The sequence below is a fragment of the Macaca fascicularis genome, chromosome 12 (assembly GCF_037993035.2).
Source record: "Macaca fascicularis isolate 582-1 chromosome 12, T2T-MFA8v1.1".
In the NCBI taxonomy this organism is placed as follows: Eukaryota; Metazoa; Chordata; class Mammalia; order Primates; family Cercopithecidae; genus Macaca; species Macaca fascicularis.
The window spans coordinates 10,769,889-10,786,890 of NC_088386.1; the positions used below are offsets into that span (position 1 = coordinate 10,769,889).

Sequence of the window (17,002 nt, forward strand, 5' to 3'; positions counted from 1 at the left end):
TCAGAGGCTTGCTGAGAGCCCGGGCTATGCCAACATCACATTTTGTGTGGTCTCCAAGGTTGGCCAATACTTGGCTGCTCCACCAAATTCAGTGAAATACTAGGAAAATCATCTTCGACCTCAAACACCTTTGATTTCACATTTGAGTCATTCATGACAGGCCTGGTCCATGAAGATGTACTCAGATATTGGCTCATTTCAATCTGATCACTATTGGTTTTGAATTCATAAAAAAGGTGCGAGTATATGTGGATTCACAAATGCCACTAATCCTGTCTTTCTCCTGGGGTCAAAAGCACCCACTGAAAAGCCAGCGCCTCCCCACCGGGCCCTCAGCCCAGCTCTGGTTCTCAGCCCTCTGCTTGCAGGCGGGGCTCACCTGAGGGCGCCTGCCGACAGGTGCCCGTAGGAGCCGCTGGCCGCCGAGCTGCTTCGGGAGTTGTTGATGTAGGCCACCAGCGAATTGGGTGAGGTGCGGATCATCCGCTGCAGGTCCAGGCTGGCGTCTGAGAGTGGGGAGATGGACAGCGCCCGCTTGCGGCTCAGGCGGGGCGTTACCCGCGGGCTGGAGAAACGGGACACTGTGGGACAGTCAACACAAGACACGTCAGCATCCCTGGGGATGGGGGGCGGGGTGACAGGTAGGTGGGGGACAGGAAGAGCCTGCGAGGATGGTCTAATGGGTATCCCAGCTAAGCCGACTTTCCAGCTGTGGGCTCTTGGGCAAAGGATGTCACCTCTTGGCCTCAGTTTGTTGATCTGTAAAATGGACTGAGCAGCGCAGGGTGTGGTGATGACTGGAGAAGTGCATGTAAGGTGTCTGGGCGAGTGAAATATGAGCAATGAGCATAGGTGCAGAGACCAGGGCTGGAATCCAGCAATGCTTACCTCATGACAGGAGTGTGCACGAATTCTAAGTGAGCAGTTCGGTGGCCTCTCACCAAGTGAGTCCACCTGGGAAGCCAGCCCCAGGTCAAGAAACAGGGCTTGGCCAGTGCCCACAGGCCCCCTGCACCTTCCAGCCCAACGGCAGCTGCTATCTTGGCTTCTAACACACAGCTAGTGTTACCTACTTTTGAGCTTTGTGTAAATGGAATTTTAAATACTCTTTTATGTCTGGCCTCCTTCATCCACTTGGTCAGTTTGTAACATTTCTCCATGCTACTGTGTGTGGGAGAAGCTTGCCTGTTCTCACTGCTGTGGAGAATTCCTTGGGGAAGAGAGTGAATGGAAGTAAGTGCTCCAAGGTCATGGGTCATGTTGTACCTGAAATCACCACTAAAATGCCCCCTGATAGGGCATTTGCCAAGCAGAGGCCTGGATGGCGGCCCCCAGACTCTTCTCGACGCCTGGGCCTTTGGCTGTCTATCCAGAGCCTGCTGGGCAGCCTGCTGTAACAGGGCAGGGCAGACACGAGGACAGCGCAGAGAGAGGCATCCTGACACAGGCAGGTGCTCTTGCACACTGAGGTCCTCAGTTCTAAAGTTGCCTGAGGCTCTGGGAAGCTGTTGCTTTGAATGTGCACGCCACATGCATGCAGGCACACATGCACGCGGGTGCACACACCGCCCTTGCATGCACACACCTGTGTGCACCCACATGCAGACGTGTACACATGCATATGCACATGTGTGTGGGCACATGGCTGTGTCCTCAGCCCTCACCAGCTGCTGTCACACACCTACATAACTGCGGAAGGGAAGAGGGCTTGCCCCAGACAAGAGTACCCAGCACCCCAGGGCTACAGGCTCTTCCACTGTGGTTCCAGACTGCTCCCCCTCACGGTGCCCCCATCAGGATTCTAGGTCTCTGCCCTGCACCAACGGTGGCCTAGAAATGGTCTGACAACACTGCCCAAAGGCTGACTCCAGACCCCTCTGCTGGCTCAGAATCTGCTGGTAGGCCACGGGGTGGATGGGGTGAGGGAAGGTGAAGGCTGGGCTGCAACAGAGAGCAGACAAGGAGGTGGGGGTGGGGGGTTGGGGGCTCTGTTAGGCTGACACTTCCTGGACAGAGAGAACCTTGCCCAGGCGATAGGGATGAGCACATTGCTAGCCCCACCATCACTGTGGCCTCCTCACTCAAGAACCAGCTTGAGGATGACTCTCCATAAGCCAAGCTTCCCACCCTGTCCAGACCCTCCCAGAGCCAGTCTCCTCCTTTTAAAGGGCTCTAATAGGGCTGACCACCAGGGCTGGCGTGAGCTGTAAATTAGGTGATGCGTGAGGAGCACCTGGCCCACGGCAGGGCACAGTAAATGCTTGGGCCTGTCCTTGACTTTCTGGACACCTGCATGGAGCAGCCCCTTCTCATGTCCCGCTGGCCACGGCCCACTCATCCTTTTCAGGCCTCCGGGTTCCCCGTGGGCTGGTAGTGTTGCCCGTAAATGATACTGGGGGTTGCTCAAGCACACCCATGTCAGTGCTTGGCTGTTCCTGGGCTTATGATAATTGCTTTCCTCCCTTCTGCCTGCTCAGACCTGCTGAGACCCCGCCTGGCTGCCCCCTCCTCCAGGCAGGCTGCCCTGACTGCAGGGTCTGGCTCCGTGGGCCTCCTGCTCACAGTCCACACAGCCTCTTGGGACCCCCGAAGCTTTCCTGACGGCTTTGACCACTGACCTTAGGGTCACTCTGAAACATGCACGTGGTAGTTCCTTGTCTCCACAGCTGCAGGAGCACCAAGGGCCGGGGGTGAAGGCCTATGAGCCTCTGACCAACCCCACTCCATACTCACCAGTCCCCAAGAAGGCTGCATGAAGGCAGAGCCCACACCCAGCTACAGAACAAGCCGAACGCCCTGGGATCCACGCTGAGTCCCGGGGGCAACCATGCCCGGCCCAGCCCCACGCTTGGCCACAACCCTGAGGAGACCTAGGGATCCCTGGGGAGGCTCCTTCCGGCCAGGCCACCAGGAGAAGCACCTCTCCAAGGCATGGAGAGGACAGAGGACATCCAGGACCGTTGGGCTGAAAGGGGCTTCCAGGGTTTTCTCTCCTCACCGCCCTCTTCCATGGGATGAGGGGAGTCTTAGGCCACAGAGGGGAGTAGACAGCCAGCAGCCTGGGACGAAGGGACTCTGGGTAGAGGGACGGAGACCTGGACTGGAACAGTGACCTGCAGTGGGGTGAAGTGGGGGCTGAACACTGGCTACCCTGCGCTGGGGCCATAAGTCAGCTGCATGACTTGGGGCAAGTTGTTTTACCTGTCACAGGCTCGGGGTCATCATCAATGACATCAGCATAAAACAAGTCCCCTGCCAGCTCTGGGGCTGCTGTGACCCAATGGGATGATGGATGGGGAGGTGGCCTGGCCACTCCAGAGTGGCCGCAGTTGAGATGCTCATGCGGCCCAACACTTGGCATACTTTATTTTCAACAAGAAGAGTTAAGTGATGTTAGGAAAGCTCCCAGTTGAAAAAGAAGTTGAGTTAATCGGAACATTCTTTTCTTTTGACATCCTTGCAGCTAAACTTTCTGCTTTCGCTGTTTATTCTATTGGGCTATGAAGACAGGGGCTTACAGATATTTTAGGAGGCAGAGCTGCAGCGGGTACACAGCAGACGCTCCATAGATGCTCCATAGATGCCCACTTGCTCTGACCCCACAGAGGAGCCAGGGCAGAGCAGGTAACGCACTCAGACAACCCCTCCTTTCTCTTACACCGGGAAGGATCCTAGGCCACCTGCCTGAGGACAGAAAGAGGCAGGGAGGCCCATGAAGCAGGCCAGTGACCACCCACTCTAAACAGGGATCCTGGAGGGCAAACAGGGGCATCCTGGCTGGAGTGTGCCCCTCTAGTGCAGTATCTGGATAAATGTCTGCTTCTAAATTCTTACGCAATTAATGACCCAGTGACAGCCACCGTTTAGTGACACTTAGACCCACTGACTCATTTAACAGCTATCACCATCCTCCAAGCAAACCAGATAAGCAGCAGACAAGCAGCAAGGCAGTTACGCTTGGAGGTTGGTGACTTGCTCAAGGTCACAGAGCTATAGAGGCAGGATTTGAACCCAGGTCCAAAGGAGACCTGGTGTCTGGACTTTTCTGAGGACTCTGTGTCCTCTCTGTCCATCTTCAGAGAGGTCAGCAGAGGCCCAGGGCCAGGAGGACGTCCCCTCCCACAAACAGTTTTCGACATCCCACTTTCAGTGGCTCTGAAGAGTGAACCTTCTCAGAGCCAGCTGCCTCCTCGTTCTCTCCTCCTGTCCGCAAGGCAGCTCCGATTCAGCACAGGCAGCCCCACACTACTGACCTGTGCCTGGACCAGCTCTTCGACAGCACGTGCCTGCCACCTGCGCAGTGGCAGAGCGGGAGACCCGGGAGTCAGCCTTCCCTCCTCCCCTCCACCACAACGGAGCCCACTTATGTGTGGGTTCATGAACACCTCTCAAAATCTCTCCTTTGAAACTCCACCCCCAGCACAGCCCACCACTCACTTGGATCATTCTGGGGCCCTCACCTAACAGCTGTCCAATCCACAGTGCTCACTGCAAAGACAGAGATTTTCAACTTGGAAATAGGATTATGTCCCTGCCCTCTCCCCAAAACTTTCCAAACATCCCCACTGCTATTACAAACAAGGCCTAGGCAGTGGCCCTGTGGAATGCCCTCACTCCAGCCACCGGGGCTCCTTCCAGCCCTTCCTCCGTATCACCTGCACAGGCACTTGCACGTGCAGCTTCCTTTGACTGCGGCGCTCTCTCTGTTCAGACCTCAGCCAAGTCATCACCTCATTTGGGATGCCTTCCCTGACCTCCTGGAGTTAGATCTTCCCTATGCTCAGGTCTCTCTCTCCAAACAAGGGTGGGGATGAGCTTTCATCCACCGTGCGGTTATCTGCTTGCTCCTGTCTTTCTCACTATGCATTAGGGACCTAAATCCCTTTTCCCACCTGACCATCCCCAACACTCGAATACAGATGGCACAGCCACGAGCCCAGTGGGAGATGCCAAGGGCTGAGCCACGGCACAGACAGAACGTGTTGAGGAAGAACAGATTCACAGTCACCTAAAGACAGCACGTGCTCAATGTTATCATCACACGTGCTAGGTCTCCTCCAAACTTTAAAGTGTTAGGTAATGTAATCTTCACGACTGTCCTATGAAGAAGGGGCTGTTATGCTCATTTTACAGAAGACGAAACAAAGGACACTAAATAACTTGCCCAAGGTACAGGGACACCAAAACCACCTGCCACAGGACCTATGTCCAGGGTGCAGAGGAGGAGTGGTGTCTCGGGGGCAGGGAGTATGACCGCAGGAAGGGACAGGGAGGGCCCCCTGCATGGGAGGAGGCCCCAGGTGGACACACACACACACACCTCAGGTGGAGACACACACCCCACGTGGACACACACCCCCCAGGTGGACACACACACCCCAGGTGGACACACACACACACACACCCCAGGTGGACATACACACACCCCCCAGGTGGACACACACACACCCCAGGTGGACATACCCACCCCAGGTGGAGACACATACGCACACCCCCCAGGTGAACACACACACACCCCCCAGGTGGACACACACACACCCCCCAGGTGGACACACACACCCCAGGTGGACACACACACACACACACCCCAGGTGGACATACACACACCCCCCAGGTGGACACACACACACCCCAGGTGGACATACACACCCACCCCAGGTGGAGACACATACGCACACACCCCAGGTGAACACACACACCCCCCAGGTGGACACACACCTCCCAGGTGGACACACACACACACATACGCCAGGTGGACACACACACACATACGCCAGGTGGACACACACACACACACACACGCCAGGTGGACACACACACACACACGCCAGGTGGACACACACACACACACACGCCAGGTGGACACACACACACATACGCCAGGTGGACACACACACACACACCGCAGGTGGAGACACACACACACCGCAGGTGGACACACACACACACACCCCAGGTGGACACACACACACACACACACCCCCCAGGTGGAGACACACACACACCGCAGGTGGACACACACACACACCCCCCAGGTGGACACACACCCCAGGTGGACACACACACACCCCCAGGTGGACACACACCCCAGGTGGACACACACACACCCCCCAGGTGGACACACACCCCAGGTGGACACACACACACCCCCCAGGTGGACACACACCCCAGGTGGACACACACACACCCCCAGGTGGACACACACACACCTCCCAGGTGGACACACACCCCAGGTGGACACACACACACCCCCAGGTGGACACACACCCCAGGTGGACACACACACACCCCCCAGGTGGACACACACCCCAGGTGGACACACACACACCCCAGGTGGACACACACACACCCCCCAGGTGGACACACACACACACACCCCAGGTGGAGACACACACACATACACACACACACACCCCAGGTGGACACATACCCCCCAGGTGGAGACACATACACCCCAAGTGGACACACACACACCCCCCAGGTGGACACACACACCCCAGGTGGACACACACACATACACCCCCCAGGTGCAGACACACACACATACACCCCAGGTGGACACACACACTCCCCAGGTGGACACACACACACCCCCCAGGTGGACACACACACACACCCCAGGTGGAGACACACACACCCCAGGTGGACATACACACACCCCCCAGGTGGACACATACCCCCCAGGTGGAGACACATACACCCCAAGTGGACACACACCCCCTAGGTGGACACACACACCCCAGGTGGACACACACACATACACCCCCCAGGTGCAGACACACACACATACACCCCAGGTGGACACACACACTCCCCAGGTGGACACACACACACACCCCAGGTGGACACACACACCCAGGTGGATGCACACACAAACACACACACGATGCAGAGGCACACAGACAGCCTCTGCCACCGTCCCTGTGAAGCCTGTCACTTTGTGGCTTCCTTGGAGCACATTTACTTAGCTTTCCTGAGCCTCTCTTTCCCCATCTGATTTTCCTGATTTTCCCCATGCCACAATCAGGGCAGTGTGGCTTGCTTTGCAGGGCTGTCGTGAAGACACACATAGAACGCCAAGAATAGTGCCTAAAACCCAGCAGGCATTCCAACATGAAATTGCTAATGAACGTGGCTTCTTCAAGGGCTAGGAGGACCGTTCCAAGGGGCAGGGCAAGCCTCCAGTCAATAATAGAGTGAAGGGCAGCAAGTCTAGGAAAGATGATTGGGCCACGCAGCAACACAGCTGTCACCAGACATTCACTCATCGGCTTGCGTTCGGCATCCTCACAGCTTCTGGGTTATTTACTGAGTCCACTCCTTGTCAATCCTTACTTCAAAGGAAATTCAAAGAAAGATGCCAAAGTGAATTCTCTGAAAGGCTCCTATTACTTACAAACTGAGTGGCAAATGCGGTAATGTGAGGGGAAAAACCATCTAACATGATATAAAGTAAGAAACACACACATCTTTGTAACACATTTTTTAAAAAAAGATTCTGCTGCTAATATTTGGATTCCCACCCTCTCCTGTGCCCCTAACAAGAGGAAACAGGCCAAATCTGACAGTGATATTCATCTCTGTTATCCCCGCCTCTCATGGGAAATATGTTTATTAATGCGCTTCTTCCCTTGATAAATTACTAAATAGAAAGAAAAGCCTGGCACTCATTTCCCGTGGTTTCTCCTGTGATTTATGACCGGGAACATGGAGTATTCGTCTGTGGATGAGCCCGTTATAATGCCGGTCAGCCACGGGTGAATGGCCACCTGCCCACCCTCACCTGGGTGGATGCCGACACCACCTGCCTCTGGACCTTGCTTCACCCACTAGCACTTTCTGTTGCTCATTCCTGTGTTTATTCATTGATCCATCAGCCCCTCATGCAGTTCTGAGAGTATGCCAGGCCTTGATTGGACATCATGGGGACTCCAGGCAGGGAAGCCTCTGATCCTGCCCTCATGGAGCTCACCAGGTAGGAGAGAGATGAAGACGGTACTCCAAGGCACCAGTCGGGATTTGCAAAGTGCCATCTAAGCAGGATTATTCTAGAGAATCCCAAGGTGCTCAGGAGGGAGATCAGTGCTTTTCCTGAGGCAGTGGGAAGGGCAGGAGATGCAAGAACAGGCCCTGGACTCAGGCAGACCCAGGTTCCGACGCTGCCTGCACACTCTGAACTGGGTAGCTTTGGGCCAATCACTGGTTGCCTCATGCAGAAGATGGGCTACCAGCACCCACCCCAGGAGTGCTATGGGCTGATGGCCAGCATATCATCTATACCTGTGGGTGGATTTCCATGGAGGAGGGGCTGGGAATCCCCCCAAGACCTGCGTGCCCAGGAGCCTGGACTGAGGGGCAGGAAGAGAGCATCATCCTGGCACCGGCTCCCAGGAGCCTTCTCTGTGCCAGATGCCATCCTCAGCCTGGGGCTGGGATGTGCTGTCACCAAGGCCAGCAGGACACAGCCTGGTGGTGGGGCTCGGGTACCCTGAATCCTCACTGGCTAAGATGTGTTCCCTGCATAGCCCAGCTCCCTCACCCAGATATTTTCTAGCTCGCCGAGGAGATGCTCTAAGGAAATCTTGCCTGAGGACCTTAACGCCCCCACACCTAGCCATCCACAGTCCTCTCACCCCCTCTGATGGGGGAGTAGCAAGAGTCTGGGCCACGGAGCAGAGAGGCTCAGAGTTGCCAGGACCACGGCCTAGCTAAGTGATGAACACAGAGAAACAGGCTGTGCTGCAGGCTCCTCACCATAAAGCAGCTTCATGAAGCTGATGTGGCAGGACAGTCTGTGTGGGTTTACCAGATGACCCACAGACACTGCTTAGCCCGTGCCTGTATATAACAGCTCCACCACCTCACGCAGGGACCTGCAGTCTGGCTTCCTTTGCCTCGGTTCCCCTTCCTGTCTCGGGCTAGGCAAGGGATCCCTGCCTGACTTGGGCCTCTGGCAGCCCCTCCACCAGCATTCCTGCCTTTCTGGGTTTGATCAATGTAATTGGTTTCTGAAAACCCCCCGGATCCACAGGCAGCATAAAGAACGGGCGTCAGAATGGAGGTGACATCCGAGCCAAATTAGTGTCAATATGACAATAAAATGCACGGCTTGGAGGAAGTACGAGCTGTAAACAGACAACATTTCAATCGGAAACATCTCAATCTTCTCAATGTGGTGGAGGTGGGAGGGGGTGGCTGTTCTGTTGTTAAATCACCAATATTCAACAGCATAACATGAGAAAATTCCATTTTAGGGCCCGGGTGACAACCGGTGAATTCCCCGCTCTCCAGGGAGCCGCTCAGCAGAATGATGACCTCGGTTCCCCGACTGGTTCTCTATCACCTTCCCATGCAACCGCGCTCCTGTCTTCCTGCTGTAAATCAGGACCCCGTTAAGAACAAGAGGAAATGGCCCTTCACCCACCACTGGAAGACCAGGGACAGTGGGTTTTCATCAGAGCCTGGGAAGTCCCTCTGTCCTGCCAGCACCCTGGCCTCAGTGCCCCAGGAGGAACGCACGGTTTGGCTTTTCAATCCCACAAGAGTCTCATCGAGTCCTCTCTAGCTTCCGGCCTTTCTTCCAGCACTGCAGTGTGTTCCCAAATGTAGGGCCACACACGGCCCAGATGAGGCTATTTTAGGTTTGATGGAGACAGAGACAGGAACAATCCTCCTCAGACAGGGATTAGATTTTTCATTTCAGGAAAACATACATTGTTCCATTTCAAGAACCATTTATTTAACCCCAAAAGGTGAGTCTGGTAAAAACTATTATTAAATACACAATTGTGCAGGTGGCACTCAGCTAAGGTAAAAATTGGGCTGGTGGTTTGCAAACGGGTGTACTGGGGACAAGGCCCTGCAGGATGCGGACCCACATGGAGTTCCCACCCACCTCTCCCTGCTCGCCCTGCTGCCTGGCAGAGCCCTCTCCATGCCTTGGCTGGACATTCAAAGCCTCTGGAAAGTTCTCTCCCGTACAGTGCTCCCTCCTCTGGGACCATGAATGAAGGTGCTGAGAAAGGAGGCTGGGGTAGGAGGGGCATCAGGTCAGGACAGGTATTCCTGGTCCCGCCCGGGAGCGCACACAGGGCTGCACTGGAGCTCGGGCACCAGGCAGGCAGGGCTTGTGCGTTGCTCATGATGCGCTGCGTCCCTAGACCTAGAACCCGCCTGCTACATAGAAGGCGCCCAATAAACACCTGCCGAATCACCCACTGTGTGTGCATGAGACACAGAGACAGAGAAAGGCAGAGAGAGAAGGCCTGTTCTCCTTGGCTGTCCATGAGCTCTCCAGGCCCCCTGCGCCTGCACAGAGCTCACGTGCTCAAGACGATGTGTATGGGGGCTTCCTGGTGTGAGCCCATATTCCTCAGAGAGAGCCAGGCCCCTTCCGCAGGTCTCCTGAGCTGCACTGCTGGCGCCAGGGATGACCTACACAATTTTCTCAGTGAGAATTTGGGCAAAAAGAAAGCTAGTGGCAACACTCAATCACATTCTCTGCTGGGTGGTCTGGAGCTTTCCGGGAGGGACCGGCACAGACCCATGGAACAGGCACCCACCGAAAACACCTCCCTGGCTCCCACGGCTCACGGGAGGGGAGGGGCCGGGGGACACCCCAGAGACAGGTCCAGCCTCAGCCGCCTGGCCGAGAGCGCTGGTGTTGTGTTCAGCGTCTCCTAGAGACATACGTGAGAAACCGTCCACGCAGGCGTCGGAGCTGAGTGGAAGTGTGGAAAGCATTTTTACAAGTTGAAGTGAAGGTTCTGGTTCTAGTTAAAACTGGTTTTGGAAAAAATGTATTAAGTAGCAATAAAAACAGGGATAATCCTGCACTACTCTGATTTTCTTGGATTGTAACTGACTGGGAACAAAGGGAAAGAAGTCATCTGCTCCTGAAATCCATGGATAGGAAAAATGTCCCCACGCCCAGCCCATGCTGGAGCCAGAGAAACCCATATCCCTGCTCAGGCCGGCTCTGGAATCTGGTGATGGATGCTTCCCGGCTACCCCCGCGTCCTGAAGCCAGATGTGTTCCCAAGGCGGAGGCGGAGAAGGCACGGCGGGTAGGGTGTGATGAGTTAACCAGCAGCCGCTGGAGGGCTGGGAGCTCTCGCGCCCACTGCTGAGCTCACCTCTGCGCTCCTCTGCTGCTTCCCAGAGATGCTCAGCCCCAGGGGCTGCCAAATGCTGAGTGCCTGGAAGGCAACACCACTCCCAGCCCCTTCCAGCCCCCTGTGAGCCAAAAGCGATGTTCCTCGAGTGCTTCCTTGCTTAGCTGGAGCGTATCTTCCCATTCCAGGGTCTTTTCTAAGTGCCATTCACTCATTCACTTACTCACCCAACAACACAGAGGACCCGCTCCTTGCCAGATGTGCTCCCAGACCTGGCGCGGCCGGCCATCTGGCCATATGTAAGGAGATGTCCCAGCCAGTTCCAACTGGGGGCACCTTGAGTCCCACTAGCACAGTGGAGCTAGTTGGTGGCTTGAGAGGCCTGGAGCTGGATTCTTGTGGGGTCTCAGGAGAAGGCCTACGGCCCCATGCATAGGACACTGTGCAGGGACGAGCTCAGGGAGGTATCTGGGGACCTGCAGGTGGGGCAGTGCATGGCAAGACCACAGTGCAGGTGGGGAGAGAGGAGCTGGAGAGGAAGGCCTCTAGATGGGGGTTCTAAAGTCTGAATTTTATCCTGAGGGGGCTAGAAGTGGCACGGACTGATCACAGGATGGCAGAGAGGATAAAGATGGGAATGCTGGATGAGCACCAGCCATGGAGCAGTGCTATGAGGGTGACATGTCACTGGCTGGCCCGGGAAGGGTGACACAACACACTTGGAGGCCTGGGGGACAGGATGGGAGATGGCAAGGAAAAGGTCTGGGAGGACCTGGACCTGGGTTTAGGCAGCAGATGGACAGAGCTGCCTACAATGAAGACACAGAATCCTGCAAGAGGGAGTGGATTTAAAGAGGGAAAGATATACTGGTGGAACGAGACCTGCACCAGCATTATTCCAGCACCTGCTGTATGCCAGGCACTGGGCCAGGCTCACACGTGCCATCTCAGTCAATGTGTTTAATCCACACAGCTCGCAAGGCTTGGGCTCACCACTCCAGTCCTGTCACCACCTCTGAACCCAGCTACCACAGGGAGGACACCGTGCAGCCAGGCCTGACCCAGGGCTGCCCTGGCGCTCACTGTACTACTTCTCCCCTCTGGCTCTGGCCCAGCTGCTCTGGGCTGAGCCCAAGTTCACCTGGCCTGGCTGGCCCTCCCTGGGGCCAGGGCTCACGGTTGGTCAGGTGCATGTGCTGCTGGAAACTGCACCCCAGGGAAGGGCAGATGGTGCTGGTAACAAACAGAGCGAGGCCTGGGGCAAGCCTAGATGTTGGGGAGCCCATTGGCTCATCTTAGAGTAAGGAGCATATTTCTAGCCTCAGAAGGTGGCTAAGGGAGTTACATGGAAGAATGTGTGTAAATGTACAGAACAGAAGCAGTCTGCATTCCAATTCACTGTCTCTCATGCGTGCACATACACACACACACACACTTACACACACACAGCATACGCTCATGCTGCAAATCACTGGATGACTCCTGGCTGCCTGGTTTAGCCTTTCCTGCCCTGTGGGGACACCTGCCTCATCTTACCTCTCTTGGCCATGGTTTCTCTGCCTCGTCCACTTTCCTATTGCCCTGGTGCCACCCTCAGGCCCTTGGAAGAGGGGTCCTGCTTGGAAGAAGCTGACATTTGGGTGTGACAATTTGCACATGATCCTTCATGTACTCGGTTGCTGCTATTTGGTTTCTAATATTGGCAAGGAGCGTGTCTAGCACACAACTTTCTCTCAGCACCTCTGACACCCCACTGTGGCTTGTGGGAGCACCATGTAGGGCTGCTGAGAGGAGAGGGGAACAGAGCACACGGGCGTGTGTGTACTCAGAGGGACGTCGATGTCCTGCAGAGCCGAGAGGTGTTGTTGAACACCTGGATGGTGTGCTTAATCCTGGACTAAACACCATGCTGGGCAAGGCAAGGAAGAACGGAACACACACAGGGACCAAATTCTGGTGGCATCACTGAGGCATGTTATGGCCTCCCATCAGGGCCTGGCGAGGACCACATCCAGGGGGCCAGCATCAGAGGTCAGCCGCCCTCTTCTCAGCAAAACTCTTCCTGGGAAGCAGAAGATGCTCAAGATAGCTGAGGAGCCATATGAGGTGGCTCTGTAAGTATGAGGTGGGCCAGGCAAAGAATGAAGTAGGAGCCAGAGGAGGGAGCTGTCCCAGTGACTGAAGGGGGCAGGGGAAAGCGAAGGAGGAGGCTTCCAGAGAGACTTCCTGGAGGAGGCGAGATTTCAGCCAGGCCTTAGGGAAGTGAAGGGCTCCCCTGGAACAGAGCCCTGGGGGAGGGTCGGGGTGACCAAAGGCAGTAGCCCACCCTGAATCTCATGGCCCTGCCTGGTCCCACGTGACTTCCCACCAGCCAATCCCCAACCTGCTACAGGCTGAACGGCCCTGCAGACACCAGGGCTGCCCCTGCAGGACAGTCTCCCTGCTGTGGGCTATCAGGGAGTGAAACCACCACCCCAGGCAGGGCTCGAGGAGGCTGGCTCTTCGGGAGGCGCCTGCCTGTCCCTGGCGGTGGCTTCCGGCTCTACTGGCTGCCCTGTGTCCCTGTGTGCCACTGGCCAGGGCTCCAGGGCCTGCAGGTGGAGTGGCACTGACTAGGGGATGAGAGGGGGTGCTGAGCCTGCCACCCCCTCCACTATTCCTTGAGACAGGCTCCATGCTGATCCCAGGGCTCACGGTCAGAGGGTCACAGGTGTCCCTGTGAAAGCAGCTGTGAGGATGGCATTTGGTGGGTGGGAAGGACTTCGTGTCTAACAGACACCAAAAGCAACATTTACCCAGGATACCTGACTTCCCTCCCTTCTATGAGGGCCCCACCTATAGCCTCCCAGCTCAGTACTACTCCATCCTTCAAATGCTCAGGCCCGAGACCCTGTGGTCAACTTCAACTCCCTTCTTTCTCTCAACTCTATATTCTAGCTGGGGGCACATCCTGTGGTTCTACCTTCACGGTCTTCCCGAGACCTGGCCCCTTCTCCCCACCTCTACTAACTGGACCTCCTGCCTCCATCTTGCCCCCAAATCAATTCTCACATGAGCACGGAAGGAGGTTCCTTGTGTGAGTCAGTCAGCTCTCTTTTCTCCTCTGCCCAGCCTCATCTCCAGTGAAAGCCAGTCTTTTCTGAGGAGCACTGGTTGGCAAGACCCCACCTGGAAACTCTGGCCTCACCCCCACTCCCACTCCTCACGGCTGGCACTGGCCTCCTGGCTGTTTCTTGAGCTCGGCAGGCCCACTGCTGCCTCAGGCCCTTTGCACTGCAGTTTCCTCTGCCTGGAGCACTTGGCCCCAGATGTCAACTTCCCAGTGAGGCTTCTTCTGACTTCCCCATTCCAAACTGCACCCCACTCACCCAGTGCTCACTCCCCTGCCCCTGCTTTGTTTCCCCGGTCCATTTGTAATGGGCTGCTTTCATATGTAATTCCTAGAGCTGCTTAGCATCTGTTTCTCCCCATCACACTGTAAGTTCCAGCTTCGTTTGCAGTGGTGTCTGCGATGCTTACGATGTTTCCTGGCCCGTGGTGACTCAGTAAGTGTTGTCCAAAGATTCAGTGTCAGTGGACAGCCATTCTGCAAGGCATCGGGGTACAGCCCGACCTCTCCTTAAGGGCCCTCGTCCCCAAAAGAAACAGCGAGTGACCTTCTCAGCCTCAAGAGGGGACCGCTAGCCCCATCCTCAGCCCCTTGGGGCCGTCACTCACCGTCCACTGGGTTGAGGTAGTCGTGGAGATGGGGTGCGCTGGCAGCACCCCCGCTCTGCATCAGCAGGTCCCCGTAGGGTGCGGGGTGGCCTGCCACGAGGGTCATCTGGTGGTAATAGTCTGAGGGGGTGGTGCCTGGAGCAGGAAGGCTGAACAGTCCCCTCTCCTTAAGGTGCTCCTGGGCCACTGTGGGCAGAGGGGAGAGAAAGAAGCCGTCAGAACCTGGCACTGGCTGCGCCTTTTCCTGCCCAAAAAAAAAAAAAAAAAAAAAAAGCAAAGAGAAATGCACACCTGGTGTGGGGGGTTCTCTCCTGGGCACTTTCACCCCGTTGCCCCACTGTCTGCACTGTGCCGGGCCTGGGCCTGGCTGGCATGAGCTGCAGTGTTGCTGCTGAAGGAGGCCCAACTCCGCCCTCTGTACTCCCCCATTTCATCAGATTCATAAACAATCTTCCCCTACTCTGCTTCCATGCCCCTCAGAATCCCAGAGCCCCAGGTCAACAGGATCCATAGTCCAGCAGAGTCTTCAAAGTTAAAAGAAGGTGCAAACAGAGGCACCTCGGCGGCACGCGGCTGGGCCAGGTCAATCTGTGCCTGAACATTCAGGGTGAGATCCCTGCCAGGGCACCAGGCCTGGCCAGATAAAGCTCCCGGCCTGCACACATCCTTATCCCTGCAGCGCAGAGCCTCGGGGCTGTCTGCTTCAACCCTGAGGTCAGCCCTGCCCAGGGCTTAGGAAAGAGGCAGCGAGGATGAAATTCAGAGCATCTGAGGGAGGCTGGCCCTCAACAGGATGATGTCAGGAAACAAATGGGAGCTTGGAAACCTAGCACCGCCATCGAGAGTCCACAGGTGTGCAAAGAGGGCAGTCTGAATCCAGGAAGCAAGCTCCTAACCACTGTGCAGTGCAGCCTTTCTGTTAGCAGTCCCGACAAATTCCAAAAGAGCTCCCTTATGTGCTTTGCAGAGAGAGGAGACCGGGCCATGGAAGCCGCCATCCTCCTCTGCCTCCTTCTCGCCATCTCCTGTTGCATCTCCCAAGAGTTCAGGCCTCCTGCCAGGCTGATCGCCCACAGGCTCTGCCTCCATTGTGCATGCCCAAAGTTCCCTCCCCTACTCCTTGCTGCCTACCCGACTTCCCTCAAAACCTTCCCTGGAGATCCCATTCGACCCCAGTCACACATGGTCTGGCCAACGCTGCCTCGGATCACCGATGACCTTCCAAACCTCACGCGGCAGGCTCTGGGGCTGGGACGGAGCAGGGCACACAGGACTCGAATTCAGACCTCCTGCCAGCTGCTCTTGAGCCTAATCTGCCATCTTTGGTCACTTAGTAGCCCAAGGGCTGATGAGGCCTCGGAGTATCTGGTCTACTTCCTGTGGGAGCCAGGGCCATGCCAATTAGCCGGGTCCCATCTATGTCGCGGGGCTGTGGGTGGGTACGTGGGTGTTCCAGGAGCTACCTCAGTGTCTATCTTGAACTCATGCATAGATAGCATGGTGCTCCATCGGTCGAAGGCCTCTCGTCCAGGGGCAGCTCTGTCTCACCACCCCCAGCTCCTTTCTAAATTTTTTTTTTAGAGACAGGATCTCACTCTGTTGCCCAAGCTGAAGTGCAGTGGTGCGCTCTGAGCTCACTGCAGCCTTGAACTCCTGGGCTCAAGTGATCCTCCCACCTGGCCTCCCAAAGTCCGGAGATTACAGGCATGAGACACTGTGCCCAGCCCACCCAGCTCTTCATGGGCGACACTGCAGTCAGTGGAATACAGTGTCCCTGGTTCCTGAGCATCTCCAGGAGGGTGCTTTGTTCCTTCCTCCCACAGACATCTCTCATGGCTCCAGCCCTGGGAGAGCAGCCAGGTTCCATCTGCCTCTTCCCTGGAAGCCCTGTTACCATGTGTATTAGTTTCCCGGGATAAATGCTGTAATAGATCAGCATAAACTTGGTGTTAACTGTTGTTAAAACAGCAGAACTTTATTCTCTCACAGTTCTGGAGGCCAGAAATCTGAAACTGAGGTGCTGGCCGGGTCACGCTCCCTCCAGAGGCTTAAGGGGAAGATGGTTGCTGGCCTCTTCCAGTTTCTGTTGGTTGCCAGCTTCCTGCTTGTGGCCATGTTACTCCCATCTGTGCCTCTGCCTTCATATCGCCTTCTCCTCTGGGACTCTGTGT

At 56.0% G+C, this 17,002-nt stretch overlaps 1 protein-coding gene across 4 annotated transcripts in view; it reads right to left on the reverse strand.

Moving 5' to 3' along the window:
* GLI2 (GLI family zinc finger 2) overlaps window positions 1-17,002 on the reverse strand; it is a 259,017-nt gene that overhangs the window by 23,971 nt on the left and 218,044 nt on the right. For all 4 annotated transcript variants that reach the window (XM_045366945.2, XM_045366942.2, XM_065525370.2 and 1 more), the window contains 2 exons: window positions 14,832-15,017; window positions 380-581 (listed from right to left, as the gene is read on the reverse strand). In XM_045366945.2, coding sequence (XP_045222880.2) covers window positions 380-581; window positions 14,832-15,017 — 388 coding nt within the window. The remainder of the gene's footprint in view (window positions 1-379; window positions 582-14,831; window positions 15,018-17,002) is intronic.